We start from the raw sequence: 16,220 nt of genomic DNA, 5'->3' as shown, positions 1-16,220 counted from the left end.
TTCTTAATCTCCTCAAAAGGAGAGGAAGGGGAGGTGTTAAACTGTTAGCGCTGCTCACCAAACAAAATATGGAAGTCGCCGTTTGCGGCAAATTGTGTATTTCCGCGAGGGAAATCAGTATGAAAGCGAGACCCTTACCTTGGGAATATTTCATACCGGTGTTTCTTTTTGAAGTGAAACATACAGCACAGGAAATGCAGGAAACTTCCACTGTCATGTCGGATTTCAGAGAGGAAAAGAATGCGTTTTGATAGAAAGGCATGCGTCTCTATCAGTTGTGTGCAAATGTAGACTTTTGACAGCGCAGTGAGCTCTTGAAATCCAATCTCGGCAAGCATCCGAGACCACTTAAAAACTCGCCAAATAAGCTCAACAATACGGGCACAATTCTTTCAGACCTACTCGAAGGCTCGGTGCCTTTGCACAGAACGAACTGCGCTATTTCAGTTAATATTCTAAGCGAAAGGCTGTCAGTGATTAACGGGGGGGAGGCTGCGCCCAGGAGCACGATTCTGAACTCCACGCTCCCATCTGTAAAGCGCTACAATATGTTTCATTTTAGGCACATTTATGTAGCGCGTTTGGATATCGCTTTCTCAAATGTACATTATGTAATTAATCGAGACATGTTCAAATGTCCAAGGATCAATCTGACTATCCCTAAGGAAGTTCAGATTCCAAGTGGCCGCGATAAAGGAATATTCACTCCCAGAGTATTTGAATTAAAATGAGACAGTGAGCATTACAGATATCCGCGACAGCAAAACGAAGGGAAATGATCAGAATCTTTCCCGATGGATGTCTCATTCTACAGACCGTGACGGTCAGCAAGTGAGACGTGTGCATTCCGGGTGTACTGCACCTTAATTCTCAACTCTCCGGTATACCTGATCTGCCGGATGTTTGAGGCAGGCTCACACAGTGCCGCTCGTTGGCTCGAAGCTCCTTCTTGCAGCGCTCGACTCTTCCAACCTTCTCACCTTGCAAAGACAGCGCTGCAACCACATGCAAAGACAAGCGCAGCTCTACTTCAGCTGAGATCCAGCACGCACATTTTTAAACCTGACTGCTTTCAGGAACAATGCAGTTCCTTTGCGCTAGCCTCCTGGATTAAACGCGAGCCGCACGCAGCGAGATAGAGAGACAGTTCCCGCATCACATTCTAACACCGCCGGCAATGTGTGAATGTGGAAAACTGGGACTCGGTCTGCGGGTTCTTTCCGCCACGGGGAGGCACAGATCATGATCAAGATTTTATTGAAAAAAAAGGAAAGTTTACGAGCGACCTATGTGGGAAAACGAAGAGCAGGGACAGAACCTGCCCCTGGATTTGTACTCACAGTCTCTCGGTGTTCCTAGGGATGCCTTTGGGGACAGAGCGCAGTCCCAGCCCGTGACAATCCACAGCCGGCCCGGCACAGGTACAGTGGCTGGGACAAACTTGGCCGGCAACTTCAGTCCAAGTGCTCGTCCCGATCACAAGGAGAAACCAGGGGAAAATCCTGCAGAATCCAAACGCGTCCATCGTGGCTTCTTTTTTCCGCCCACTGTGTTTTTGTGGAAGTGGGTGGGGGAAGCAACGGTGCAGGCAAACTTTTAAACAAAACAAAAACCCGTAGAAAGCCTTAAACAAAAAAAAAGACAAGTTGCTCGTTTCCAATCCGCAGTCCGCTCTCCCAACTTTGTGCCGACGCCTGGGCTTGTTCGTGATAGCGAGCAGGCTATCTCTCCCCACGGTCGCCGCAAACTCACACACACACAATAACACCGTCCATCGACAGCGCCTTCTGTATCCCCAGCACCTTCAGGCAAAGCTCCGAATTCTCAGCAAATGTCACCGAATAGCTTCAGATCGCTCGACCGCAACAGCCCCAGATGATTCAACAGACGCCGCCGCGTACAACGCTCGATATTGATTTCCTTTCAAGCATCCATCAGGCTGTCACTGACATTCAGGAGAATCACTGAGGTACGAGGGCTGGGATGGGGGCGTGGGGTGGGGTGGAGAAGCTCGTCCTCATTTAGAGACACACCAGAAGCACTGCCCGTTAATGTGCGTATAATTGCTGGAGGTCTTTGACAACCTGCCTTTTCTGTCGCTCTTTAAAGTCCAGATCGCAAGTAAACAAACAAACAAGGAGTTCTTTTCCAGCCTCCTGTCTCCCCCCAGGAAGCTGACTGAGGCCAGGTGCCTTCTTTTACCAGCCCCAACAACAATAAAAGGAGAAATGTCCCCAAAACCCTTATTTTGTCCCGAACACCTGAAGGTGGCTGGGCAGTGAAAGAACTGTTTGCATTCTTGCACTCCCGGCGCCTCTTGCTACTGGCATCAGTCGCGGAGCGGTACGGCCGGCCTGGGGTGCTGACAGAGGATGGATTGGAGCTAGCAGAGGAGCCCCCGGGGCTGCGGCTGTGTGTATGTGTGTGTGTATGTGTGTCCCTCTCAGAGCTGCTCAGGTTCGGTCAGCCTGTTCCCCCGCCGGCCCCTCTATCTCTCTCTCCTAGCGATGCAACACTCATGTAGCGCTAATGTAGTCAGGCTGCTAGCCCCGCCCCACAACTCTCATTGGATCCCGCCGGCCGCCTCGTTAGCATACAGCGCAGACGCGACGCGGCCAACAATGGAATGAATGAAGAGCAGAGCCCCTCGTGTGGGCCACAGCTGATTGGCACCAAAAGCCTCCACGACTCTCATATACCTCAACTGTTTTGTGTCTGTCTGTGACCCCTGCTAGGTCATTCCACCGTTCCAAACTGTGCTGGAGCAGGCAAACACAGCCCCTCCCCATCCCAACCATCTGAGTTTTAGGAAGAACGAAAATGAAGTCAACTGTCATGAAAGGTGCGCCACCAAACACAATTCAGTGATAACAAAGTGTGGATCTGGATGAACTTAGCAGGCCAAGCAGCATCATAGGAGCACAAAAGCTGACGTTTCAGGCCTAACCCCTTCAGTCAGATGGATGTCAAAGCATGTCTCTTTACACATGTAAATTGTGTACATTTCAAGTGTGGACCTGCAGAAAGTTCTTAGTCTTTTGTCTTAGGCTACTTGTCTGTGATCGCGTGCTGGGCCTTTTGCCTCAGTGACAGGACCATTTGTGTGGGAACAACAGGCAGAACTACCAACTAGGTGAAAGACGCTCTTTGCTGAAAACTTATTAGTCTGTGTTGACATCGGTTAGATGCCAAAGGACGCACTGAAGCTTAGGGCAGCTGCTGCCTTGGTGCAGTGGGGAAATATCATCTTCTAAGGTCTTTCTGCCAAGGTACAGTGGGGGTCCATTAAGTTATTGGACCCTTCTAGTATCTCAAATATATGTCAGCAATATGTTGCGTATGTGAGAAATGCCTTTGAATTGATGGAACTGTCAGGAGAGTCAAACTCCAATATCTGTTTAAAGAGATAACAAGGTGCAGAGATTGTTTTTTTTCTGAAGAAGGGTCTAGACCCGAAACGTCAGGCTTCCTACTCCTCTGATGCTGCTTGGCCTGCTGTGTTCATCTAGCTCTACACCTTGTTATCTCAGATTCTCCAGCATCGGCAGTTCCTACTATCTTCAATGTCTGTTTGTTATCGGAATGCAAAGAATGCGCAGAACCAAACTGCTCAAGTGACTACGTGTGAATATAAAGGTATTTTTATGAATTAAGTATGTTTTTGTAAAATAAAAATGTGAATCTGTATTCTTTAGCGTGGTGATGTCACTCCCTAAAACAAGTGAATTTGGAGAGAAATCCTTCTGTTTAGTCATAGGAGAGTCTTACTGTTTTTTTTTGCAAAGGTGGTGCCTGCATAAGTTACAGAGTGCTGCCTTGTATAATTAACCTCGAGTGTTTACAAACAGAAGTACGCTGGCAATAAGCTGTAGACACATTGATAAGACAAGATGTCAACAATAATGTCAAACAGAAAGTGTTGAAAATCACCAGTCTCCACTGAATTTTAATTTATTTTAATATAAAACATGAAGCTGTTGAAGAAATTCAGCAAAAATTGAGAAAACTGCTAAATGTCGAAGAACCACTCCCACCCATATTTACAGTGGAAATGGAAAGATGTGTTTGCTGATACAAAGATTTTCCTAGATGAAACTACAATGTTATGTTTCATTTCAAGGCAGCTTACGATACTATGTATAATTTGACAAAACATTGCTCTCTTAAATAGCTTTATTTTTTCCAAATAAAATCGACATTTTGCAAATGCTGGAAATCTGAAACGAAAACAGAAAGCACTGGAGAAACTCAGTGGGACTGGCAGCATCGGTGGAGAGAGAAACCTAGTTGATGTTTTAAATTGATCCTACCCTTCTGAACTGTTCAATTCTGAAGTTCCAAAGAAGTGCCATACTGCACTTGAAGCATTAACTTTCTCCACAGATATTGCCAGACCTGCTGAATTTCTTCATCACTTTCTGTTTTTGTTCCTCCTTTCCCAGCTTGTGTATTTTCTATGATGCATCTTTATGTTCAGCCTGATTTATGTAGTTATGCAATGTTAATACAGTGATCCAACTGAGAAAGACTGAAAACCCTCTGCTTTGAAAGAGTGTTGGTTTTAGGAGAGAAATGCATTGGCTGAAGATCCAATTTGTCGCAGCTTTTCCTAAGAAAGCAGATAAATAATCTGCACTAAAAATATTCCGCTTCAGAGAAAAACCTTAGCCACAAGTCAACAAAAATGTTCCAAACCAAAGTCAGTGACACTTATGTGGTTATGTTGTGATGTGATTTTAAACAATGATGTAAGAGTACTGATTTACAAATCCGGTTCAGCATATGGAAGGAGGCCTGTGAGACACTGACATCATGGTCAGGGAGTCAAAAGCAAAATACAGGGAATGCTGGAAATCTGAAATTAAACCAGAAAATGCAGCAAATGCTCTGCAGGTCTGGCAACATCTGTGGAGACAGAACCTTCTGATAGAAGGTCATCGACTTTGTTTCTCGCTCCACAGCTGCTGTCTGGCCTGCTGACTGTTGCCTGCATTTTCCGTTTTCAATTTAGGCCAAAACGGATCATGGTCATGATACAAGTCGGGGTGTTGTTTGAAAGTGGAGGGAAATGGAATGAGAGGAATGACAATTCTGGCAAATTGGAGATAGTGTGACAAACAAAATTATAGAATTCCTGAAACAAATATTTAACAGTAAAACCATGTAAATTGCTTCCCACTCTTCCCAAATGAAGGCTGGGAACCAGGTTGGCTACCCACTCAACAGAGCCAAGGAGTCAACTAGTTTATTGACAGAAGTGTTTTTCTGTCATTGGTGCAGCCTTCCATCTGTTAATGTGGTCCTCCAAAAGACATTGACAAGTTGGTGAAGTGGATAGATAGATGGCAGGTGAGGTTCAATATAGAGAAGTGTGAGGTGATGCACTTAGGCCAGAGGAATATTGAAAGACAATAGAAAATAGTAGCTATAATTCTAAATGGCCTGTTGGAGCAGAAGGACCTGCATGTATATGTGTAAGGATCATCGAAGGTGGGAGTTTATTTGGAGAAAGCAGTCAATAAAGGATGGTAAGAATTGCTGAAGCTGGAGTCTGAGGTAACAACATGTGGAGCTGGAGGAACACAGCAAACAAGGCAACATCAGAGGAGCAGGAAAGCTGACGTTTCGGGTCTGAACCCTTCTTCAGAAACAAAAGAATTTTATTTTTTTGAAAAAGGGTCGCAACCCAAAACGTCAGCTTTCCTGCTCCTCTGATGTTGCCTGACCTGCTGTATTCTTCCAGCTCCACACCTTGTTATCTAGTTAATAGAGGATAGTGTTCTCGGCTTTATTAATGGAGGCATAGAGTACAAGAGCAAGGAAGTAATGTTGAACTTGTACAAGACACTTGTTAGAACTCAACTGGAGTATTGCCTCCAGCTATGGGGGGGCACATTATAGAAAAAATACAAATGCATTGGAGAGCACATAGAAGCAATTTACATGAATGCTTGCACTACTGAAAAACTTCAGTTATAAGGATCGATTAAAGAAGTTGGGACTATTCTTCTTGGAGAAAAGAAAGCTGCAAGGAGGTGTGACAGACAGAGATTTTCAAAACCATGACTGTGCTGGACAGAGTAAATGGGGTAAAGCAGCTCCCAACTGTAAATAGAAGAAGAATGAGAGGATATAGATTTAAACTGATGTGCAAATGTAGCAGGAATTATGGGAGAAAATGTTCCTCACACAGCAAGTAGTTTGGGTATGAAAAACACTGCCCAGAGATATTGTAGAGGCAGGTTCAATTGAAGTCTTCAAGAGGCATTGTATAATTCTTCAGATAGAAATAGTGTTCAGTGATAAGGCAAAAAGGAAGGAGATTGACATTAGATACTAGAACCAGTGAAGACACGATGGGCCAAATGGATTGCTTCCGCAGCGTAACAATTCTGTGATGGTAAACTGTTCGCAGAGACCACCAGCCCATTTGAGATGGTCTTCCTGCTTCCTTCTTGGAAGGAAGCCAATGGGTCTGGAGACTCCATGCCTGAAAGGTGAGTCTGCACTGATGTATAGGCTTGCTGATGGCTTTCCCCCACAATCCAATGGTCCTGGCACCATAAGGCCTTCGCTGCTTCACTTTATCTCATAAAGTCCATGGTATGGTTCTCTTGTGCTTCTCTGCCTCTTTCAGCAGTGTCTACCTCTCCCATTCATGCTGCTGGCCTGACACCTTTGTGGGCCTTCTAATTGGGCTCATAGCATCTAGACTCTATCTGCTGTTCCAAACAGAACAGAGAACTGGAAATTGCTAAATAGAAGACAACCCCAAGACGGTTGGGCTAGCGAGTAGGCCTGGGACATGGGTGGTTCAGAACTCCAATATGGGCCTGATGCTGGTGTTCCCAATCCTGCCCAAATAAAACCAACCCAATATGTTATTTTCAAATGTGTTTGGTGAGTTTAAAAATCATGCCAGAGAGATTTTTTTTGACATTCTGAAGAAGTGGTATTCTAAATAAATGGCAGAAAGATGTAAAATATGGTGATTGCTAGCTTTACAAAAGTGATTTATGGAAGTTCCAAATAAAAGCCTATTCATTGATGCCAAAACAGTTGGAATGTAATTAATGGGTTTGGAATGGACAAGAAATTGACTGAAGAAATTTTCATATCCTTATTTAATGAATTAGATCCAGATTTCCAGGAATTGCTAATTTGGATTTTCACTGATTCCAATTCCATCAATGCACATTTAGTCAGACATACAAACTTGACTAAGGTCAAAAGGCACACATCTTTAAACAACATAGGTTTAGACAAAATATTCAAGTCAGCAGGACAATGTTAGATGACATTTAATCTAGACAATTGTGGAATCTTAAGCATCACCACACTCAATATGTGTGATGACTACAGAATAACAATGAAAAAAGTTATTAGAATTCCAAACTTAAACTTTTTCAAAACTAGTCAGGGAAATTATGTTCAAATTATTCAAGCACACTGATCAGACCATCACAGAAGCCAACCCCCCACCCATGAGTCCATCTTCACTTCACATTGCAGTGGAAATGCTGGCATCATCATCAAAGAACCCTCACATCCCAGTGACACTCTCTTCTATCCTCTTCTGAGGAAGCTTGAACACATGCACTGTTCAAGAATAGCTTCTTCCCTGCTGTTATTATACTGCTGTATGGACATCTCTAATTTTAAATCTAATGTTGACCTTGTTTTAGTGCACCTCTTGTGCATTCATAACCTTATATGCCCATTCTGTCTAAGCACTCTACGATCTGTATGCCCTTGTATGTATAATCTGCCTATACTGCTCACAAAACAAAACTTTTCACAATACTAAGATACATGTGACAACAATTAAATCAAATTAAATATCCTGATTACTGTTTATTCCTGATCTGTGTTTAGTCTTGTAATTAAGCCATAGAGAGATATTCCACAACACAAGGAAGTGCCAATAATAATCTTAATGTTCTTACTCACTATTACTCTCTGAATCATATGAAAGCCTGAGATAGTTGCACATTTACATTTTGAATGAGCCATCTCTTTTGAGGAATATATGATTATGATGCAAATTTTGCTCACTCAACCTCAAACTAGTAAAAACCAAATTTATAACTGATATTTCAGCTGGAAAGCCTCCCTCACAGAGAGTGATCAACAAATGAAATAGATTTCTCGTTACTGGGGGCAAAAACCCTCATAAAAACTTAATGGCATGATGAGGTACAGAAAGGTATTGATAAACTAGAGTGAGTCAAATAGCCCACCTTATCTGTAAACATGTGTGAGGCAGCAATATTAGCCTCAGCAAAATTTGGATTTTTAAAAAAAAACAGTTTTTATTAGTAGGTCCATTATTTTGTAACCTGGAAAGTTAGTGGCTGTGTAATGGCCAGATCCCAGGCTTCAATGATACTGTGATAAAGGAAAAACCTTTTGCTTAATCTCTACTGTTTGCAAGGCAGAAACTTAATCTTGATCTACATAATTCTATTTAGTTCAAGCCTGCTTTATTTAAATGCATTGCTCCTAACACTCCTGAGGTCCTGTATTATTATAGTTTGCACAGATATCCCCAAATTTATTCCTGTTTTTATTCTTGCATCCTAAATCTACAATATTTTTAAACTGGGCAAAAAAATTCTAGTCAACATGCATTTTATCATTTCCCATGCTTGCAGTATTTAATTTAAAGTGCCATATATTGATCTAAACTTCCTATTTGATGATTTTATAATGTAAGCTGTTGTGTGCTATTCAATATGTGCTTATAACCTTTCTGACCTCAGTAACTTAAAGAAAACACTTCAACCATGGAAAAATGTTCATAAATCTTGCTGTAGCAAAGCATTGATAGTTCCCCTGGTTCCCATGTGTCATATTGCTATGCTCAGGGGAGAGATGGCAATATGATTCTCCCTTTCTTCCATCTCTTTATTGACCAAAGACAAATGTGTTTTAACAGACAAAGTATTCTAACCTCTGATCATTGTGACTGCTAAGAACATGCAATGACCGATTTTCCTTTTCGTTTTAAAAGTATAAATGATTATTACTCAACACCCAAAATGTATTCACAACAGCACGCACTCACACATACACACATTCACAAGAAAAGGTAATATGCATTTTCATTTTAAATGGCTAACAATTTGCCGTCACGTTGCTTGTTTTGAAATGAAGCACTGAAACATCACTGGCTTGGGATTCCCCTCTCTGTTCGCTGAAAGAAAGTGATTGGAAGTTGATGAAAATGGACTTGCAGTTGCAGATTTTTCTTGATAGTTTACAGAGAAGGCCTTGATCCTTCATGGATCTGGAACTCTTCCTCTTTTTTATCTGTTTGCTGCTCCAACAACATCACCGGACTCAAAGCATTAGCTCTGTTTTCCCTCCACAGATGCTGCCAGATCTGTCGGTTTCCTCCAGCAATTTACATACTTATGTGTCTTATTAAATGTCTTTGATTAGAAACCAGATTTTTATCAGGTGACAATAACATCAGTTTTCACTTTCCCTACAAATGATTTCTGACTCCTGGGTAATTGACGTACAATGGTGTTCGAGTTTCATCCATTTACTTACCTTTCTGATCAAATGGGATTCTTCTCATACCCATTTTTTTTGGAATTCCACTGTGAACTCAAAAAGTCCATTGCCTTTTAAAGCCTTCTCAATGAATTGTCCTAAAAGATGTGTATTTTAATGTATTTTCTCGACAAGAAGGCAACGTCACAGGGCACTGTACAATTCTATGCATATTGAGAGACAAGAAAAGGTTAGTTGACCTTTCAACACCCCTGTTTCAAACACAGGACATTTTTTTTTACACGTGCTGCCCATTTTCCATAAACCTGTCAGTCTATATTGCATGAGCCGATAATATTAACTAATTCCACTTAACCACACTTCAAGATGGCTTTCGCGATGTAGGCAGCATCTGAGCTCGTGGTGCCCAGGGCTCGTCCACTCTATCTGCTTTTCTCTATCTAGATTTTTACATCTTTTTAGTTTTTGCTTCATGACCGTAACGGATGGTGGTGAGGTGGCTGATGACTCCGGAACAGTGCTCTGGCAAACAGCGACAAGGAAGTGACTGATGGAGTGGCAAGCATGAGACCTGGTATTGGCTGCAACATTGGCGGAGATGACATCAGCAAGGTAGGCACAGCAGCAAATGATGGCGCTTGAGAGGCGACAACTTTGATGTTGGTTGGGTCTGGCACTGGCAGTGGTGAATCGGCAGCAGAAAGGTATGGACTCCCTTTAAGCTATATGTTTTTAAAAAATATATATTTTTAAACTATTCAAAATGGCATCAGAATCTTGGTGGCTTTTCATTGCATTTTATTGTACTGTTTCATTGTAAGCCACACTCGACAATAAAATCATTCATTCATTCATTCATTTATTCATTCATTGAATTTCAGGTAATCCTAAGGTTCCCACTACAGTTTGGGATATTACAAGCTAGCCAGGTGTGGCATATGGCAGTCCAGAGTTTGCATTAATTTATAGCAAATAAAGTAGCAACGTTTAATTATTTTGTGTTCTTCCCATGCATTTAGTGTGCAGGAACCAAAGATGAATTTTTGCTAAGTCATTGTTTAAGTAGATGGAAGGAAACAGGACAATGGAGGAAAAAAACACACAACCAAAATTAGAACACAAACTGTTCAGTGGATAGGAGCAGGTAGAAATGACAGGCACTTTTATGAATCCTGGGAAGGGTTTAAGGGGTTCAGGAACTATAAAGCAGGAAGCAGTGGAGGGAAGACCACCAGACGAGACCAGATTAGTGACTGTTCTGGAAACAATGGTCTGATGTTTGCTAATTGGCTCTTGGTCCAGGAGAAGGGTGGAGGAAGTTGCAGAGTTATCATTCTGCTTTTGAAAGGTAGGGGCCCGTTCACCTGACAACCACAGCATCTCCCTTGATAGCAGGTTTGACACTGTCAGGGTTAGGTCCCCACAACCGTACCTGCTTACCAATCCCCTCCCCACTCCTCCACCCACCACCCTCACCCACTAGCACTTCTGGAAGCACAAGCTCTTACTCTAATATCATTCGTAGCCATCAGCCAGCCCCTGTGGTTCCCACGTGCTGGCTTAATTTCACATGATGACCTAAACAATGGATAGCAGCAATCTATTCCACCATACCTTGCTTTATGTTCAAACCAATCAAATCCCAGTCGATAAAATGTGGAACTGGAGGAACACAGCTAGTCAGACAGCATCTGAGGAACAGGAAGGTTGGGGTTTTAGGTCAGGACCCTTCACCAGGAAACTTACAGAGATGAGTTCAGTGGGGCAGGAGCAGGCAGAGACAATGGGTCGACCAGCGCAGTCAGATTTGTGGATGTTGGATAGGAGACAGAAACAGATGGTGCAGAGTTGGAGAACTTTCTGATTGGAAGCCGTGGATGGGAGACTGCCTGAGGTGGTGGAGTTTTTGACAGTCTGGGAGATGATGATTTGGTGATCAAGGTTTGGGGGTCATAATCGAGGGGACGGTAGGAGGAGGTGTATCAGAGAGTTGGCATCTGGTGAAGAGCCCCAACCCAAATAATCAACAATCCTCCTCCTCAGATGCTGTCTGACCTGCTGTGCACTCCCAGCTCCACATTTTATCAACTCTGACTTCTGGAACCTGCAGTCTTTGCTATATCCTAATCAAATCCAAACCTGTCTTTACCTTTGAATGATACACAATTACTTAACAATGACTAACAGTTGGAATTGTGGTTCATGAATCCCTTTCCCTACTGCACAGAAGTCAGTTGTGTTGATCTTCAGTTATGATACATGAGTTTAGTTCACATAGTTTGTTCTGGGAATCAAACCAAGGACGTTCCTTGCCTATATTGCTCAATGTCATACTAGCCATCTAGAGAGACAAGCTAATATAGATTTCTTTCATCAACAGATTATAATTGATCAAAGGTTTCTAATTTCTCTGTGAGACCCAGTAAATAAAATTCAATACCAGTGCGGGTCAAGCCATGTTGTGAAATAAGCCTTCAATTTCCACCATGCAGGTCTGCTGATGGAATTATTCACTGGTCCAGCACCTATGACAAAAAGTAAAAAAAAATTGATCCAGGACAGAATTATTCTCTGTTCCCCCCAACATACATACTTATGTTATTAAGTTGTCTAAGCCCTTTAGTGTATTTCTATTTACCTCACTTATTTAAGTGTTTTCCTAGAATCATAGAATGATACAACTGTGTTCAATTCCCCACTATAAGAAAGATGCTGTTAAACTGGAAAGGTTCAGAAAGGATTTACAAGGGCGTTGCCAGGGTTGGAGGGTTTGAGTTATAGGGAGAGGCTAAATAGACTGGGGCTTTTCTCCCTGGAGCGTCAGAGGCTGAAGGGTGACCTCATAGAGTTTAAAAAATCATGAGGGCCATTGAAAGGGTGAATAGCCCAGGTCTTTTCCTCAGGGTAGGGGAGTCCAAAGTTATAAGACTTTGGTTTAAAGTGAGAGGGGAAAGATTTGGAAACTGAGGGACAACTTTTTCACACAGAGGGTGGCGTGTGTATGGAGTGAGCTGCCAGAAGTGGTGTTGGAGCCTGGTAATATTACAACATTTAAAAGGCATCTGGATGGGTAAATGTATAGGAAGGGTTTAGATGGATATGGGCCAAATGCTAAAAAATGAAATTAGGTCAGTTTAGGATATCTGGTTGGTGTGGATGGGTTTTATTTTATCCCTATTGTGTGAAAATGGGCCATTTGGCCCAGAAATTCTGTGCCAAGTCTCTGGAGACCATCCCATTCTATCCCTGAATTTCCTACAAATCCATGGACACTATGGCTAATTTAACATGCCCAATCCACTTAACTTGTGTATCTTTGGAAGGAAACCAGAGCACCCAGAGAAAACCTACACAGACAAGTGGATAATGTGCAAACTCTACACAGTCAGTTGTGCAACAGTTGGATCAGACCCAGGTTGCTGGAGCTGGGAAGCAATAGTACTAACCACTTCACCACCATGCCACCCTGTAAGAGTCTGTTTCCATGCTGTATAACTCTATGACTCTATGTAAGAAATTAATTCGACCTACCTTACCAATATCTGCTCTTTGATAGAGCTATCCAATTCGTCCCACTCCTCTTTTCATTTCCAATGTAATGCAATTTTGTTTTCCTTTTTCAAATATGGATCTAATTCCCTTTTGAAAGATAATGTTGAATTTGCTTCCACTATCATTTCAGTCTGTGTATACCAAAGCATTCATTACATTATATCAAACATTAATGAAATGGCACATGCCAGTAAATTACATTTCTGGCCAGGGAGTTTCATTGTGAATTCACCAGATTTGTAACGAATGCAGTTATTGTGTTAAACAGAATCATGTTGGAACTGTTATACACTCATTTCCAAACAAAATATTTATATGTTTTTGACTTAAGGATTGGAGATCAGTTTATAGAATGGATGATTAAACATTGAAGTACTTCCATCTCCAATTGCTTTATCTAACTACAAGTCTGTTCATGTAGCACAGTTGAACTCATTTGCTTTAGAGTGTCCAGTCAACATTACTGATCAAATCAGACCTTCCAAATGATCTATGGCACTTCTCCATGGGCTCTTCCATTCCTTACTGAACTGAATGTGGGAAAGCCACAGAATGCGGTATAATTTCCAGGTTTATAACCCGAAATTTGCAACACAGAGTCTCACATAAAAGGAGTGCAATGGCTGGCAAATAACGAGAACACAAATTAGGCATAAACTACCTCCAGATCCAAATTTTTGATCTGCTGACATTTGCTGATTTGTTTTATAATTTCAGGACCTATAAATGAAATAAAATCAGATGTGGTGAAGAAACATTTGCTATGTCAACACAGCATGAAGTGGAAAAATGCTTATTGATTGTGCCAATGGGGAAGGAACTAATTCCTGATGCTTTCTTTAAAAATTCCTGATACCAATGTGCGTGTATTTTAACAGTTATCCTGTTTCTCTGTTCCCTGGAATCAACCAAACATTGGGAGAGAATTGCAGGCATTTGCCGAAATCCAGTCATTTATGACATGTATTTGTATTGTTTGCTGGTTTTACAACTGCACTATTGTTCTTCTGCAAATAAAAATCATAATATCAGTTCTGCTCCATGGTTTCATTAGTGCTGCTCTCTGGTGCGAAGAAATGCAGGAATGTGCATTTAGTGATCACCAGATATAACAATCAAAAGAAAGCAGTTTCAAATTGATCATTATAATTGAGTTTTATATAATTGCAACACACTCTGTTTAGTCTAATGCAGTCAGGTCAGCATTGCATGAATTTTACTTGCTAAGTATTCAGTTCCTTTCTTGGATTGGGACATTGTTTTACAGATTAGACGATTAAGTTACCAATGGCATTTGAATTATAACTTTACTCACACAAAAAAATAGAGCAAGAACATATGTGTGGATGCAAACAGTTCGTTTACATTAGTCATTGGCAAGAAGCACAGAAATACTATTGTATACAATTTTTGTAAGCAATCTGCAGGATTCTTCGATCAAAACAGGTTTGCATAATAACATGTCACTAATACCACAGCCTGCTAGCTTCGAATGCCTGCAGAGTACATTCTTTTCTTGTAGGATTTCAAATTTCAATGTAATTCAACACCATAACTGTTTTTTACAGCACTGCCTCAATCATTTACCACACCACAGGCAGATCATGAAAAGGGAAATGTACATCTGCACTTTCCAAATAGATTTTCATATAGATAAGTGGTTCAATATTCACTTCAGAATGTGTACTTGTATTGCAGTTTGACTGGCAGCCAAGCTCAGTTAAGCAATTGTACCAGTGTTTGGCTTGCCCATTGGTCGAGGATTTGATGACTCCACAAAGAGGCAGAGAAAGGTCGTTCGGACTGGCTTCATTTCTTGCAGAAACATTGTTTATAATCGTCAAGTACGACAGCCAGCTTCAAACAGCCACAAATACCACAGTTGCTTTGGTTTAAGACTGAATATCTTCTTTGGTTCAAACTTGTCTTTACAATCTTATCACCTTATTAACATGGATTACACAGACACAGGAAGTATTAAAATTTTTTAATATCATTGCTGATTATCTATTCAGGAGAGTTGGATAGGTACTGGAGAGGTGGGTGCAGGGCTTGAAAAAGATTTATAAAGGAAAACAATGCAGTTGCGAGTGACAGAGTAAATGCAGATAATAATAAACAAATGATCAAATTCAGAACATTCATCCGCTGAAAGCGCAGTAAAAAAACAAAATGGAGAGAAAAAGGGAAATAATTCCAATGAAAATGGGAAAGTAGGGAATGTCAAAGGTATATTTATTGACCTGATAAAAGCAGGTCTGGGGAGGAAGATTGGTGCCAGCAGTGCTATGCCAGAGCTTGGGGAGGGTCGGGGAGAGGGGGGGAAATGAAATTTTCAATGTTTAAGGATTTCTGGTGGAGGTAGTTTTGAATCGATTTGCAAATGAATGAAAGTAACGTGATTTTAATCACCGGATGGGCAATAGTGGGTTGGAATTGCAGTTGCCTTTCAGAGAGTTGCCCTTCAATCCCTGGTCACCTGTCAATCTCAAGCTAGGTATTGGGAACTGACTTCAAGGTATGGAGGAAGAGCACAGGGTGCGGCAGTCTCAGCTTTCCTTGCTGGATTGGAGGACAGCTCTGGGCCACACAAAAGGCAGTGAAAATATTACCTTGTGAGGTCACCTGGCTTCAACGCTCAGTTAAGTTAAAGCAGCAGCTGAGGATCTAACATAATCATGGTAACCTGAGCTACAGAGTTAGGGAAGGGTGTATGCTGCCTGCTTGGCAGAGCAGGTCAAGACTGAAGATGATGAGATCAGACATTGACAACTGCGAATGAGTCACATTATCACTTTTAGCTGTCTACCTTTCAGTCACAGAGTTTTACAATGAGCCCCAGTGTTACCTTCATAAAGATGACAGAAGAGTTGTCTGACCATCCATTCAACAGTCTGGAGAAGATAATAAATGTGACAGAAAGGATCTCAAGTGAGGGAATGGGTAGGTTTAGAGATTGGAAATATAAAACTAAACTGCGCAGAATTCAGCAGAGTTGGCCAGGTTTCAGTTTATTTTTCTTTCCCATATCAGTATTGCTATTTGGCTACCTGTTTGGTTATTTGAGTCCATTAACAAAATTTCTAATCAGAGAGGATAGTGAAATGCTAACATTTCTTACTTAATTCTAATGTCATTAGTCAGTC

General features: G+C 41.6%; 1 protein-coding gene and 1 long non-coding RNA gene across 7 annotated transcripts in view; one reads left to right on the top strand and one right to left on the bottom strand.

Annotated features, from left to right (window-relative positions):
* slit2 (slit homolog 2 (Drosophila)) overlaps positions 1 to 2,507 on the bottom strand; it is a 448,496-nt gene extending 445,989 nt beyond the window's left edge. For 3 of the 6 annotated variants that reach the window (XM_048546670.2, XM_048546661.2, XM_048546699.2), the window contains exon 1: positions 1,341 to 2,506. In XM_048546670.2, coding sequence (XP_048402627.1) covers positions 1,341 to 1,525 — 185 coding nt within the window. In that variant the 5' untranslated portion in view covers positions 1,526 to 2,506. Of the gene's footprint in view, positions 1 to 887; positions 1,019 to 1,340 lie in introns of those variants that run through there. The other 3 variants (XM_048546634.2, XM_059646918.1, XM_059646920.1) reach the window with 2 other exon arrangements.
* Positions 934 to 14,050, top strand: LOC125459817 (uncharacterized). Its single transcript, XR_007249113.2, has 3 exons — positions 934 to 1,969; positions 9,985 to 10,134; positions 13,792 to 14,050. It is a non-coding gene; the product is annotated as an uncharacterized LOC125459817 (long non-coding RNA).
* The last annotated feature ends 2,170 nt before the right edge of the window (positions 14,051 to 16,220 follow it).

This window comes from Stegostoma tigrinum, chromosome 1 (genome assembly GCF_030684315.1).
Source record: "Stegostoma tigrinum isolate sSteTig4 chromosome 1, sSteTig4.hap1, whole genome shotgun sequence".
NCBI lineage: Eukaryota > Metazoa > Chordata > Chondrichthyes > Orectolobiformes > Stegostomatidae > Stegostoma > Stegostoma tigrinum.
Note: the sequence above shows the minus strand (reverse complement) of the source record. Positions and strands in the feature narration are given on the sequence as shown.